Below are 16,149 nucleotides of genomic sequence, written 5' to 3'. Positions count from 1 at the left end.
CGTTACCTGTGCTTGCTAACCTGTTCCTATGTTCTAGTACCTGCCTGAACCTACCCTACCCATCAGTACCTGCTGTACCTGCCTCACTAGCAGGGCCCACTGTCCCTGCCGTACCTGCAGCACCTGCTGTACTAGCCATGCATGCTGGTCCTTGCATACCTGCTTTCCCTGCTGCACCTGCTGTACAATCCATGCCTGCTGTGCCAGCCACGGTACCTGATGCACCTCCTGTACTCACTGTACCATCCAAGCCTGATGAACCTGCCATACCTGCTGCACCTGCCACACCTACTATACCATCTGTACCTGCTGTACTTACTGTATTAGCCTGAACCAGCCATCCAGTATGCATCAGCCTGAATCAGCCTTCCAGCCTGCACCAGCCGTCCTGTCTGTGCCTGAGTCCATCCCTGCATCCTTGACGCCTGGGATTAGCTGCCACAATGCCGTGATACTCCCTGGAGCAGCACCTTGTGGCTATCTTCCAGCACAAGCCGATCTTTACCATCAAAGGCTCTAGTGATGACGAGGCAGTTGCTTAGTTACGCCCCTTCAGGATAAGCCGGTGCTCTGGCACAGTAAGTCCACACTAACAAGCATAAAAGTTGCAGGTTCACCTACATTCATGTACTCATAGTGGTTCTGGTGCTGAAATTATGTATTGACTGTGGTTCTCACACTGCATTTATGTGCTGACAGTGGTTCTGGTGCTGCATTCATGTACTGATTGTGGTTTCTATCATGTAGCATTCCATAATCTGCTTCATGTTAAAACTGAAAAATCCTTAAAACTTAGTTTTGAAATTGACGAGGATTTGGTTGAGTTTCTGCTCCAAAAACTCAGCGTAAATTTGGGTGTGTTCAGAAACTCTCTAACTCCTCGAATACTCAAAACTTGGTTCTTGTGATGTATTAAAGTACTGACAGTGGTTCTGATGATGGATTCATGTAACTATCCCTTTATATTTTTTTCCGGTGATTCTAAATGGTTCTGTATGACAATGTGAACCAAACAAAATGTTGTGCACCCCTAATCTAGGTGCTGAAGTTTTTGCCCATTCTTCTTTGAAAAATAGCTCTTAGAAGATTAGACAAGTCACCTTTAGGCCTCTGCCATACTTCCGCAAAAAACACGTACGTGTCTCACGTTCCGTTTTTCGGGTCCATGTTCCGTTTTTTATGGGCGTTTCTCCAGTACGTGTGACATCCGTGTGATGTCGTATGCTCGCCGTGCGTGCGTGTGGAATGTCTGTGTATGCGTGAGATACGTACATGTAATATCCGTGTGGTGTCCATTTCAAATAATCCGTGTGTAAGGCAAAATGTCGTTGCTACATACCCGCTGACAGCAGACAGCGACGCGCGATGAGAATGAACTCGGATGAACTTCACCCGACTTCATTGTCATACCACAGCTCTGTCTGTGTGTGGCGTCTTGATTAGCGGTCACCCGTGAAGGATTCACCAGTGACCGCTAATCCCCTGAGTCACTGAAGTTAGCGGCATGATTATCGCTGCTGTCACTCAGGCTACCCGCGGCTAGCTGGAGTCCTCCACCTGAGACCGCAACTCACCTGTGACTTCATTGCAGATCGCTCAGCTCACTTCAGTCACTTGGGCGACTTGCTGTCACAGTTGGAGGATCCAGCGGTGGCTGCGAGTAACCTGAGTGACGTCATCGCTGATTGCGCGGCTCACCTCAGTTGCTGCGTGGAGCTGACAGAGAGCGGTCATGGTACGTGGCTGCTCCTGTCACCTTCCTGTAGCAGAGCTGAGAGCGTCGTGGGACCTCCGTGGATTACGCCGGACCTGGAGGGGTATTTGTGGCTTAATAAAGTGGTGAAAGAGGGTGTTAGTTTTTTTGTATTTTTCCAAATAAAGGATTTTTTGGATGAGGGTGTATATTTTCTTTAACTTACAGGTTTCTCATGGAAGGTATCTCGGGGAGACGCATGTCATAATTAAACCCTTATTACCTCGATTGCCACCGCACCAGGGCAATTCGGGATGATCTGGGTAGAGTCCTGGAACTGTCGCATCTAATGGATGCGGCAATTATGGGCGGCTGCTGGCTGATATTGTTAGGCTGGGGGGATCCCCATAACGTGGAGCTCCCCATCCTGAGAATACCAGACTAAAGCCGTGTGGCTTTACCCTGGCTGGTATCAAAATTGGGGGGACCGCACGTCATTTTTGTTTATTTATTTATTTATTTATTTTACCGCTTGATATAGACACGCCCACTGGCATATGTGATTGGTTGCAGTGAGACATCTGTGATGCCCTGGACAAGCCAGGTAGTCACAGATAGAGTCCCGCATAATACCAGTCCCCTCACTAGGTAACACCAGCCAACCACATAACACCCTAGTTACCCCCCTCAGCGCTTAATGGACACACCAGGGGGCGGAGCCAGGTGGTTGGCCATGCCCACCGAGGAGTTCAGAGAGCCTGAGGCGGGAAAAGTAGGGAGATCAGTTTGAGAGTTGAGTGGAGGAGGTCAGGCCTGTGGGACAGGCCTGTGACAGACTGACAGGTGCCAGGGTAGGAGCCCTGGTACCTTGGCTAGGAGGCATATGGAGGTCTCTGTCTGCAGGAGCCGGGAAGACGGCTCGGTGGAACCGTGGTGGACCGGGACAGGGTAGTGGCCCGCCGGTACCGAACCGGGGAACCGACTCGGAAACCGGAGCACAAGAAGGGGTACTCAGACCCTGAAATGAGGTCTACAAACTACTGGACTGAGTTAATTAACTGATTGCGGTCTGGACTTTAGGTCCTTTCCCACCCAAAGTCCCTCATAGAAGACAACAGCCCAACGAGGGGGATAAGCAGCCACCGCCACGGCTCAGAGATCCCACGGGCCAGCGTCTGTGGGCAAACGGGCTCTTCCAACATCCACAAGCCAGGGAGCGGACTCCTGACGCTGCAAGTGCAGGTAGTCCAACATCTCAAACAGGTGAAGGAGAAAGGCAGAGACCACCAACCGGGTGGGGGAACCCGACTGCAGCTGGCTGCGGGCAACGACCACTATCACTTTGGTTTACCAGAGACTCGAGTGTTTCATTCTAATAGTGAGTACACCAGTGCCTTCCGGCCGCCCATCTCCCTGCACCGCCAAAGCACCCCCAACAGGTCCCAGGGCCACCATCCCTGCACATGGAGGGGTTAACAACTTGCTGCATACTATCTCCCCCGGGGTGCCCCGTAACTACAGCGGTGGTGTCCACCTTCACCACATCCCGTGGGTGGCGTCATGAACTTAAAACACGGCTCCGGCCGTACACCTACATCCCCAACCCCTTTTTGGTCGGAGTGACCGCAGGACCCCCGGGTCCGGAGACCCTCGAGCTACCCACTGAAGGTCCGGACCCGAGCGGCTGCACGGGGCGGAACACCCCTGTCACTCAGCGTGGGGGCGTGTCTGACTATGCACCGGTGGGCGGGTAAAGCAGTGAATATGGGATAGAATAATGAGCGGCCGGCATTTTCAAAATATTAAAACCCGACGGAGGTTTTTAACAGCTGTGCAGCGCCGCGCTGGTGATCGGGGTTCGGTGAGTATGCGAGAGGGGGAGAGACCGACCGACGGACAGAGAGAGGGACAGACAGAGAGAGAGAGACAGACAGACAGAGCGACCATCTGACGGAGAAAGATATCGACCGACCGACAGAGGGAGATTGACCGACATCGCTACCAGAATTAAAAAAAAACCGCACATGGATGGTACGGGTAGCACACGGACAGGCTACGTGTCACATATGTGCAGACACGGACCCATTGACTTTAGTGGGTCCGTGCCTGCGTGATGCCAGAGAAAAACGGACATGTTGAGCGTGTGAAAAAATGCACGCACGTACAAACGACACGGACACACGTTCCGTGTGGTTTTTACATGTGTGTACCTGTTACCATAGGGTAACATTGGTGTCTCCGTGCCGCCGGTACATGCAAAAACGTACCAAACACGTAGCGGCGGCACGGATGTGTGTCGGAGGCCTTAAAGGGATTGTCCACTACTTGAAGAACCCCATTATTAAAATCCCAAGTCTCTTGAGTAAAACAAGAAAACCTTATAGCCACCTCCTGCACTTGGGGTCCTTGGGTGTTTAAGAAGGGGCACCAACAAAATATAAGTTTATCACAAAAAAGGATGGAGCAGAATTTTTTTATAATGCTTTCTTACCACATCCACGAGCTGTGAAATTTTCAGACCAAAATTGACTTTTATTGTCTTATTAGGGTTCTGCACAGGCCGCACCCATTTTTGGTAACCCATAAAAAGGTTTCGAAGGAGAGCATCTTCTATTTCTGCCTGTGGATGGATACTGGAAAATACTAAACACAAAGAAGAACACATAAATTCATTGTATAGTTGTTTTTTTTTATAGATGCTCTTGTGGTTATGGAGCCATATGACAAAAAGAATTTTCATTTAATGAAAATAAAAAGTCTAAACACTTCTGTTAATGCCAGGTTTTTATCATATATATATATATATATATATATATATATATATATATATAAAAAAAATCATACCGATAAGGATCATTTCAGAACATTTTCTACCTTTAATGTCACTCATAATCTGTACATATTAATTGAGAAACAAATTAAAATCATTTTGAGGGGGAAAATAAAAATAACAAAATTAAAATAAAATAATGTGGTCACATTTAATCTCATGTTTAATAGTAGTCAGTACACAGCTGCCATCATTTATAGTGATTCTGATTAACCCTGCGTAAAGGTTAGCTTTTCTAGTAGAATTTTTTCCAACATCTTCTCAGCTACATTTTACAGTAACAACCATAGTCCGTAAATACCTTACAACAAGGCGAAGAGATAACATTGATGAAAATTACCAGTCAGGAAAGTACAAAACAATTTCTAATCCATTACATATACCATTGATCACTGTGTAGATGGTCATCAAGAAGTGTCTTAAAGCATAATAGTGACATTACCTAGAATTGGATTTTTCTCAAAAATTGATAAAGGAGTAGGAAGAAAATTGGTCCAGGAGACTCCTAGGAAACGTACAGCAATGTTAAAGGAGATGCAGGTATTTCTGGCAAGTACTACTTGTGTACTGCATGTAACAACAGTGCCTCATATTGTTCTTATGTCTGGTCTTTGGGGTATGGTGGCAAGACAGATGCCTTTTTTTTTTATAAAGAAAAATATCCAAGCCCAGTTATGTTTTGCCAAAACCTACATCAAATCTGCCAAAACTTTGTGGGAAAACATATTATGGCCTGATGAGACCAAATTTAAACTTTTTGCCCATAATTTCAAAATGTAGGTTTAACTCAAAGGCAACACTGAAAATCATCAAAACCACACCATACCCACAGTGAAACATGGTTGAGGTAGCATTATGTTTTTGGGCTATTTTTCAACAGCAGGAACTGGGGTTTTAGTCAAGGTGGTGGAGATTATGAACAGTTAAAATATGAGTCAATTTTGCATTAAAACTTTTCAGGCCTCTGCTAAAAAGGTGAAGAGGAATTTCACCTTTCAGATCAACATGAAACTTATGCATACATCCAAATGAACAAAAGTGTTGCTTCTTTGAAGAAGATCAAAACTTTTGATTGACCCAGACCTGAAATCAGTTGAAAATCTGACAGAAAATTACCTCACAATCTGACTAATTTGGAGCACTACTGCAAGGAAGAGTGGGAAAAGATTGTCAGTTTTAGACGTGTTATGCTGATAGCCTTCTACTCAACAAGATTTAACCCCTTCAAGACATATGCCGTATATGTACGGCATACAGTCAGGGCCAGAAATATTTGGACAGTGACACAAGTTTTGTTATTTTAGCTCTTTACAAAAACATGTTCAGAAATACAATTATATATATAATATGGGCTGAAAGTGCACACTCCCAGCTGCAATATGAAAGTTTTCACATCCAAATCGGACAAAAAGGGTTTAGGAATCATAGCTCTGTAATGCATAGCCTCCTCTTTTTCAAGGGATCAAAAGTAATTGGACAAGGGACTCTAAGGGCTGCAATTAACTCTGAAGGTGTCTCCCTCGTTAACCTGTAATCAATGAAGTAGTTAAAAGGTCTGGGGTTGATTACAGGTGTGTGGTTTTGCATTTGGAAGCTGTTGCTGTGACCAGACAACATGCGGTCTAAGGAACTCTCAATTGAGGTGAAGCAGAACATCCTGAGGCTGAAAAAAAAGAAAAAATCCATCAGAGAGATAGCAGACATGCTTGGAGTAGCAAAATAAACAGTCGGGTACATTCTGAGAAAAAAGGAATTGACTGGTGAGCTTGGGAACTCAAAAAGGCCTGGGCGTCCACGGATGACAGCAGTGGTGGATGATCGCCGCATACTTTCTTTGGTGAAGAAGAACCCGTTCACAACATCAACTGAAGTCCACAACACTGTCAGTGAAGTAGGTGTATCTGTCTCTAAGTCAACAGTAAAGAGAAGACTCCATGAAAGTAAATACAAAGGGTTCACATCTAGATGCAAACCATTCATCAATTCCAAAAATAGACAGGCCAGAGTTAAATTTGCTGAAAAACACTTCATGAAGCCAGCTCAGTTCTGGAAAAGTATTCTATGGACAGATGAGACAAAGATCAACCTGTACCAGAATGATGGGAAGAAAAAAGTTTGGAGAAGAAAGGGAACGGCACATGATCCAAGGCACACCACATCCTCTGTAAAACATGGTGGAGGCAACGTGATGGCATGGGCATGCATGGCTTTCAATGGCACTGGGTCACTTGTGTTTATTGATGACATAACAGCAGACAAGAGTAGCCGGATGAATTCTGAAGTGTACCGGGATATACTTTCGGCCCAGATTCAGCCAAATGCCGCAAAGTTGATCGGACGGCGCTTCATAGTACAGATGGACAATGACCCCAAGCATACAGCCAAAGCTACCCAGGAGTTCATGAGTGCAAAAAAGTGAAACATTCTGCAATGGCCAAGTCAATCACCAGATCTTAACCCAATTGAGCATGCATTTCACTTGCTCAAATCCAGACTTAAGACGGAAAGACCCACAAACAAGCAAGACCTGAAGGCTGGTGCTGTAAAAGCCTGGCAAAGCATTAAGAAGGAGGAAACCCAGCGTTTGGTGATGTCCATGGGTTCCAGACTTAAGGCAGTGATTGCCTCCAAAGGATTCGCAACAAAATATTGAAAATAAAAATATTTTGTTTGGGTTTGGTTTATTTGTCCAATTACTTTTGACCTCCTAAAATGTGGAGTGTTTGTAAAGAAATGTGTACAATTCCTACAATTTCTATCAGATATTTTTGTTCAAACCTTCAAATTAAACGTTACAATTTGCACTTGAATTCTGTTGTAGAGGTTTCATTTCAAATCCAATGTGGTGGCATGCAGAGCCCAACTCGCGAAAATTGTGTCACTGTCCAAATATTTCTGGACCTAACTGTATGTCAAAAGTGGGTGTATGGAGTGGGCTCACAGAGTGAGCACGGCCCATACTCTGCAGGTAATGGTTGTAGGTTATAGCCAGGACCTACTGTTAACAATCTCTGGTGGAGTGGAGCTCTGCCCACAAGTGTTAACTTACTAAATCCTGCTGTCATACTCTGACAGCGGGCTTTAACAAGCGCCAGCATAGGGGCTCGCTATTTTATGCGCTCATCGGTACACCCATGTTCTGATTGCAGGATGATGATGGGTTGCTATAACTTAGTAGCACTTTGAAAACCTGCCTGTGGGTTATATTTTAAAAAAAATATTTAAAAAAAGTAAAAAAACCCATAATAGTTCAAATCACCCCCCTCTTGCCCCATTAAAAATAAATATAATAAAAATTACACATATCGAGGTGTTCAGAAAAGTCCGATTGATCAATATACAGTGCCTACAAGTAGTATTCAACCCCCTGCAGATTTAGCAAGTTTGATAAGATGCAAATAAGTTGGAGCCTGCAAACTTCAAACAAAGAGCAGGATTTATTAACAGATGCATAAATCTTACAAACCAACAAGTTATGTTGCTCAGTTAAATTTTAATACATTTTCAACATAAAAGTATGGGTCAATTATTATTCAACCCCTAGGTTTAATATTTTGTGGAATAACCCTTGTTTGCAATTACAGCCAATAATCGTCTTTTATAAGACCTGATCAGGCCGGCACAGGTCTCTGGAGTTATCTTGGCCCACTCCTCCATGCAGATCTTCTCCAAGTTATCTAGGTTCTTTGGGTGTCTCATGTGGACTTTAATCTTGAGCTCCTTCCACAAGTTTTCAATTGGGTTAAGGTCAGGAGACTGACTAGGCCACTGCAACACCTTGATTTTTTTCCCTCTTGAACCAGGCCTTGGTTTTCTTGGCTGTGTGCTTTGGGTCGTTGTCTTGTTGGAAGATGAAATGACGACCCATCTTAAGATCCTTGATGGAGGAGCGGAGGTTCTTGGCCAAAATCTCCAGGTAGGCCGTGCTATCCATCTTCCCATGGATGCGGACCAGATGGCCAGGCCCCTTGGCTGAGAAACAGCCCCACAGCATGATGCTGCCACCACCATGCTTGACTGTAGGGATGGTATTCTTGGGGTCGTATGCAGTGCCATCCAGTCTCCAAACGTCACGTGTGTGGTTGGCACCAAAGATCTCGATCTTGGTCTCATCAGACCAGAGAACCTTGAACCAGTCTGTCTCAGAGTCCTCCAAGTGATCATGAGCAAACTGTAGACGAGCCTTGACATGACGCTTTGAAAGTAAAGGTGCCTTACGGGCTCGTCTGGAACGGAGACCATTGCGGTGGAGTACGTTACTTATGGTATTGACTGAAACCAATGTCCCCGCTGCCATGAGATCTTCCCGGAGCTCCTTCCTTGTTGTCCTTGGGTTAGCCTTGACTCTTCGGAAAAGCCTGGCCTCAGCACGGGTGGAAACTTTCAAAGGCTGTCCAGGCCGTGGAAGGCTAACAGTAGTTCCATAAGCCTTCCACTTCCGGATGATGCTCCCAACAGTTGAGACAGGTAGGCCCAACTCCTTGGAAAGGGTTTTGTAACCCTTGCCAGCCTTGTGACCCTCCACGATCTTGTCTCTGATGGCTTTGGAATGCTCCTTTTGTCTTTCCCATGTTGACCAAGTATGAGTGCTGTTCACAAGTTTGGGGAGGGTCTTAATTAGTCAGAAAAGGCTGGAAAAAGAGATAATTAATCCAAACATGTGAAGCTCATTGTTCTTTGTGCCTGAAATACTTCTTAATACTTTAGGGGAACCAAACAGAATTCTTGTGGTTTGAGGGGTTGAATAATAAATGACCCTCTGAATAAACTTTTCACAATTTAAAAAAAAAAATAAAAAAAGAAATAACATTCTTTTTTGCTGCAGTGCAATTCACACTTCCAGGCTGATCTACAGTCCAAATGTCACAATGCCAAGTTAATTCCGAATGTGTAAACCTGCTAAATCTGCAGGGGGTTGAATACTACTTGTAGGCACTGTATATAATTAGAATTAACATGATTGGTAAATACTATAAACAAAAAAAAAATTCAAGAATTCTAAAATTACATTTATTTGAACGCTGCAATACCACAAAAAATGCTGTAACCGGCGATCAAAATATCATATCTATCCTAATATGGTATCAATAAAAATGCCGCTGTCGTCATTTTAAAGTACAACTCATCTTGCAGAAAACATGTCCCCCGATATATCTACGTGGACAGAAAAATAAAGAAAGTTATGGCTCTGGGAAGAAAGGGATGAAAAAAATAAAGATCCAAAAATGAAAATTGGCCCTGTTCTGAAGGCATTAATACTGTCATAAAAGCAAAGGATACTTCAACAAAGTATTACTTTAAGGGTGTGTATATTTATGCATTTGCATGCATTTTACTCACCAGTCATCCCTTCATGTTTGTTTTTAATACCTCTTTTTTGTCATTTTTGTTTCAAAATTATTCTTGTACAATGAAATGCACGGAGGTAATTATATGTATAAATATATATTTATGACAATTTCTGCTGCTTTTATCATTTTACATACTCCTTTATCAATTTGTATATATTTGGTATGTATAGCTAAACTCGTGTTTATTTTTATGGTCTTTAAATACAGATAAACCGGTACTTTATTTGCCTTCAACATTTTTTTTCTAGTACGATTGCTTCCAATATTATTATTGTCATTCTTTTATGTAACAATGTGTGAATGCATGTGATATTTTTAATCTATCCTCGGTGATATGAGCATAGACGCTGGTATATTTGTGAGTTTATTTGCAATATACAAGACAGTGACACATTGCGATTGTAAGATTAGTTTATAAATCCATTGTCGGCATGCTTATCCCACCTCTCTTATGCTGCTGTCAGACGTTCGCTATCCTTCCCCTGAGAGGAGTGCTTATGCAATGAGGCTCGGTTTTTAAGATCATATAACTTACTTGATGTGATCTCAATACTTCTTGCAAACTGCAGGTGTCGGCGTTCTACCTCACTTCTCTCTCAGAGTTTCAGACAGCTCTGATTGGAACAGCCACTGTTAAAAAGCCTCTATTATATGTCTAAATCATTCCCTAACAATTCTAATTGTAGAAGGCGCTTCGGGTGTGTTTCTTGTAGGTGAGCGTATGTTTTCCACTCAGTTGACTGAAAATGTTGAGGATAAGAATTGAGTATAAAAAAATACTTAATTCAGCCATTTCATAGACTCAGGTATATAGCTTAGTAAATTTAAACTAACACACATGTTTGTGAATGCTTTTGTTCCTTACTAACATGTATATATGTATATTGCATATTCAGTGTATTTTCCTTAGACACAGTATATACCAGCACATGTAATTTTAAAGATGGCTGCCATTTCCTGTCTACACCCGAGGTGATAAACAAAAGAAATTCCTGGAGACTGGACTGACCAATCCAAAGAGGATATGCAGATCTCTCTACGTCATGAAGCCCCGACCTACGATACTTGATTGGACTGTATTTTGTCCACGCCCTTCACTTCTGTGAAAAGTTTTAAACAATAAAGTTCAGTTGCCTCAGGGTCTGTCATGGAGAAGTTCCATAACCGATATATAGTGTCTGTTATCGTTCATTGTCGTGTGCACACATGACATTATAATTTGAAACAGCAGTCAGATCCCGAGAGAACCTTTGAGTCTCATCATCATCATCGCCATTTTAACCCTGACAGTTGGCGCCCAACGTGGGGCCACCGAAAAGAGTGAGTCAGATCTTTCCACTTTCCGAACGTCTGGGGGCTACTCCACAAGTATCCAGGTGTTGCTCGATATCGAGGACTTGATCACCCTCCGTTCCGTGGTAAGCATCATATACATTGTGTGTGTTGTTTTACCTGTGGTTCGAGAGACACCTGGCGAAAGGGGGTGGTCACTAGTCCAGAGAATGGTAGTGCACCGGAGACCTAACGGTGTGACTGTCACTCGCCGGTGACCTAGAGAAGGACCCAGCCCCCATAGGTGCTGGGCGTAGGTTTTAAAGGATCTGACTGTCTGTATTTCTGAGTTGCATAGAGGGAGAAATCAATAGGGCTTTCTGAGTAGCTGCTGCCCGCGAATTTGTATATAGTGTATGTAGCGGATTAATATGTAATTAATCAGGCTTGTAATTTCTCTGTTTAGTTCTCAAAGAGTTGATTGTCTGTAGTTGTTGGAATCACTAGCAACAAGAAGGGGGGTCAGTCCCCCACTGGCTGCTTAAACAGGGACAGACCGGGGGTCTGGAAACTGCGTAGCTCTACGCAGCCTGCATTTCTTCACTGTGAACAAAGGAAGCAGGAGGAGGAGGTGTCATATACCCATAGCTGCTTGGAGTGAGGAAGCAAGGCGGGGGCTAGTGTGTGGTGAGACACGGAAGAGAAAGGAGGAGGGCAAGATAGCCCAGGAACGCAGCTGCTGTCTTTGTTCTGTGAAGGAGAAAGGGGGCCATTCACCCACATAGCTGCAGTTTTTGTGAGGCAAAAGCACGACGGAGATGTTGTGATTTGTAAGAAAGACAGGTGCTATTTTGTTTGGATTAGAACAGAAACTAGCTGGTTTATGCGTTTTTCTAGTATTCTGTAATTGTTGGTTTGTTTTTCGAACAGAGAGATAAAGGAATCGGCGTGTCCCCCAGTGTTTTTTTTCTCACATCTATCACTGTGTTTATAGCCGGAGAGATAGGAACACGTGGAGAACGGTATTAGTATCCACGTGTTGGACGCTGAAAAATTGCGTCCACTTTACACGGTGAGGATGGGGAGGGATTCCGGTGGAAGATAAGTGTTTTGAATCAGCGTATTTCCCTGAGTACTAACTCATGCACTTCTATGTAAGAAGCCGGAAAAATAGGAACGTACGAGGAACGATTTTGTATTTGTACGTTGGACGTCTAAGTGTGTCCTTATTGCATAACAGGGAGGAGGGAAAAAGGGTTCAGTTGGAACCGGCCGGTCCAATTAGAGCACTGTACACTCTGTTCAAGAAGAGATGGACATGGGTAGTGCAAAGAATCTATGATAAGATTGTGAAGTTATCACTCCTTAGTTTAGTTTCAAAGACTCTCGCTTAACAGGATCTTTTTTCCAAAGGAAAGATGGAGAAAATATGAGCATGACGCCCCCTCCCTTCCCGAGCTGGAATGCACACTGCCCGCGCATTTGTAAAGGGGGGTAGACAGCTCTCCGGACGAAAAAAAAAAAAAAAAGAAAAGATTGGGAAAATATACAAAAAATTGTAACAAATTGTGTAAAGTAGTTGGATGACCACCAGATGGCAGGCTGCAACCCATATTAATCTCCAGTGAGTTTATAATGAAGAACAAAGACCCCATTCACTTTCTGTTGCTGTTTCTAGAATTACTAATGTTTTTTTCTAGCTGTGCCTCATTGTTCTCCTTTAGAAGTCATTATAACTGGTACTAAACAAATCTCTTCTTGCAAATGCAAACCAGTTTACAGGCACTAAGAGTAACACCCCTGGCTGTGTCTGTAGTTACAGCCACTCCCATTACACCCAGGGAGTCACAACATGGATGCTACACCCGGAAGTCAGGTGCCTGGAACTTCCTGTGGCAGCCATCTTGCTACACACACTGATGGCAATACACCTCATAAGCCAGGCCCCTTTAATGGGTCTTTGTCCAAAGCTCTCCACCCATCCCCGGTGGGAGGAAGTGTGTTCTCTAGCATATATGACTAACACATTTGACTAAGTGTAAAACAGTATATTTGTTTACTCAGCTAACCCATAAATGCAAGTCAAAGATAAGTAAGTGAAACTTTTAGAGAATTGATAAATAGAAAGATATCTGTTCACATAAAATAAATTGGTATTTTAGAAGTCCTGCAGCATTATATCATAAAATAGAATAGAGGAAAGTAAATATATATCTTTGTACTGTGTTAGTTAATTTAAAATAAAATTTCTAAACTACTTACCCCTACTGATGTTAGGAGGTATTATATCCATTTGTAAGAGCATTGAGCAGTGTGTCCGAGGAGCGGAGTGAGCGAAAAGTTTGTCCAGAGTTTAAAACAAAAAGATGAGTTGGTTTTTTTCCCCTTCTCTCTGGCTTCTATTTAGAGATAAGAATTGACTGTGTTTTTTCCCCAATAGTGACGTAAGTTCTGTTTAACCCTTTAAGTTCAGGATTTCACATTTTTAGCTTCCAGGTAATACCTGAATAATTAAATTAATTCTGCAAGGAAAATTATATTTCTTAACATATACAAATTAGGTTTTTGTTTTTTTGTTATGTTTTTGTTTTGTATTTTTGCATACAAACTGCCAATATTAATTAGTTTCCTTTTTTTTATAGATACAGAATATATATGAACCGTGTTGTAAGGTTTTAAAATTCCCCAGTAATGTATATTGTTGTAAGATATACGTTATTTTCAGTGTTTGTCCAATTTTAGTTTCTAGTATGTAGCTAATTTATTACCTGCTGTCTTATTTTTCTTTTAGGGAATACCAGTATAAAACCTCTGAATTTTGCCACATTGGTAAATAAACAATTAAACAAGGGGGGAATAAGGTATTAATTATATTCTCCAGTTTCTTCGAGGGCGCAGCAGGCATATTAGATAGGTTTTGAAGCTGACCCTTCCCCCTCAGGTTATGTTTATTAGATTACTATGAGGCATATCTGTTAACTGAAATATGAAAGTCTTGTCTTATATGTTTATTTGTTTATTTATTTAGTATTCTCAGTCATGTTAAGTATAGATGACCACTAACCGTATTATGCTCAGAGTTAAAGTTATAAGAATGATCTAATGTATATATTTTTAGTTTTTGTTTTTATAGATGGAATCTGATGTTGGTCGATTCTACACTGGATATGCTGCGGTTTGCACAACATGAGGTAGTCTAAATTCGACCACTCCCTCCCATCCTATGGGTACAGGAGGCAGTGCCGCATTAAATGCCTCTCTAGATGGGTAGAACAGGAGTGGGTAAGAGTTTTTAGATGTGTATGTAGGTTGTACATTTTTTCCTGTTGTCAAATGAGCTAGGTATGCTGAAGAGAAAGTCTAGATCTGAGCTGATGGAATCGGATGGAGATCCCCGCACAGGTGCAGCTGACCAAGAAGCAATGAACGGGCCTAGAGTTGAGAGTCTTTCACCAATAACGACCATACCTCGGTGACACCTGTTACATCGTTAGTGACTTCTGTCACTCCTTGTGTTCTTAAATCCCTACAGGAACGGGCAATACAACAAGGAATGGAGTGTGACATGCAGGGAGCCAGCTGACTGAGGAAGGTCTGTGGACAAAGGGTGGTAAGCTTTCTCTGCCATGAGAGCTCTTCTTAATGATGGCCCAGGTAACATATGGACTAAAATCTATGTAAGACAATTGTCAGTGTGTGCTTTGGTGACGCCAGGGTTCAGTACCCAGGTAGGCAAACTCACCCAGTCTTGTAAGACATGTGCCTAAAACGAAGTGAGAAAAAAAAAACTGTAAAGAATCCGTAGAAACACCCTGCACCTACTCTACCCATTTTTAGAGACTGCAAACTGATTATAGATGTATATAATGAGCACGTTGTATGCAAGTCTGTGCGTGTTGTGTAAATTTCTCTCCAGGTTTGGTCAGAGGCATTCCAGTGCAGAAAACGACGTTATTGCTGAGAAGCACATGATGGTGGTATGTAAAAAAAAATGTGTTTACAAAAAGTGTATATTTTATAGAAAAGTGGAAACTAGTAAATCGTGTATAAAATGTATGTTTTGTTTTCTTTTCCTAATAAACAGGTCTTTATGTAAGATGTTTTTGGTTTAGCACAGGCATGTACAATTTTTATATAATTGACTGAATAGTGTGATAAACAGGTGTATTTTCCAATTCCAGATCTTAAATCAGAGCTATTAGCATATGGTTTCCAGTCAGGAGACTGATTGATCCTAAAGGACAAGTGAGAAAGAGCCATGAGTCAACATTAGAGGAGCCGACCCAACCGCAGAAAAATCTATGGATCCACACCTCGCATTGCAGAAGGGTCGACCAACCAGAGCTGCACTGAGCGTTCTGCTCATACTTCTCTTTTTCAGAAAATCTGTACAGTCTCAGACCATTATTGCCAGAACAGTTAGAAGAGAGGACTTAGAGAACCTTGAGACATGGGAAAGTCCAACTACAAAGGGTGAGGACTCGCCTAGTAGTCCTTGGTCTCAAACCGGTGAAGAAAACCCCTTTCCTTTTTCCGCCCATGCCTCAACGTTCAGTTAGTCAGGTTTTTCCAACAGATCTTTCTACCTCTCTTCCTAAGGGAACACAGTACCCTTAGAATTCAGAAATGGCAGAAATAAGTTTTTAGGGGGGACTGTTGAGGATAAGAATTGAGTATAAAAAAATTCTTAATTCAGCCATTTCATAGACTCAGGTATATAGTTTAGTAAATGTAAACTAACACACATGTTTGTGAATGCTTTTGTTCCTAACTAACATGTATATATGTATATTGCATATTCAGTGTATTTTCCTTAGACACAGTATATACCAGCACATGTAATTTTAAAGATGGCTGCCATTTCCTGTCTACACCCGAGGTGATAAACAAAATAAATTCCTGGAGCCTGGACTGACCAATCCAAAGAGGATATGCAGATCTCTCTACGTCATGAAGCCCTGACCTACGATACTTGATTGGACTGTATTTTGTCCACGCCCTTC

General features: G+C 42.6%; 1 protein-coding gene across 1 annotated transcript in view; it reads right to left on the bottom strand.

The window, feature by feature from the left end:
- CHRNB3 (cholinergic receptor nicotinic beta 3 subunit) overlaps positions 1-16,149 on the bottom strand; it is a 66,452-nt gene that overhangs the window by 36,563 nt on the left and 13,740 nt on the right. Inside the window, exon 2 of the mRNA XM_075352261.1 lies at positions 4,185-4,336. Within this exon, the coding sequence (XP_075208376.1) occupies positions 4,185-4,336 (152 nt within the window). The remainder of the gene's footprint in view (positions 1-4,184; positions 4,337-16,149) is intronic.

Source organism: Anomaloglossus baeobatrachus, chromosome 1 (genome assembly GCF_048569485.1).
Source record: "Anomaloglossus baeobatrachus isolate aAnoBae1 chromosome 1, aAnoBae1.hap1, whole genome shotgun sequence".
NCBI classification, from domain to species: Eukaryota; Metazoa; Chordata; class Amphibia; order Anura; family Aromobatidae; genus Anomaloglossus; species Anomaloglossus baeobatrachus.
Note: the sequence above shows the minus strand (reverse complement) of the source record. Positions and strands in the feature narration are given on the sequence as shown.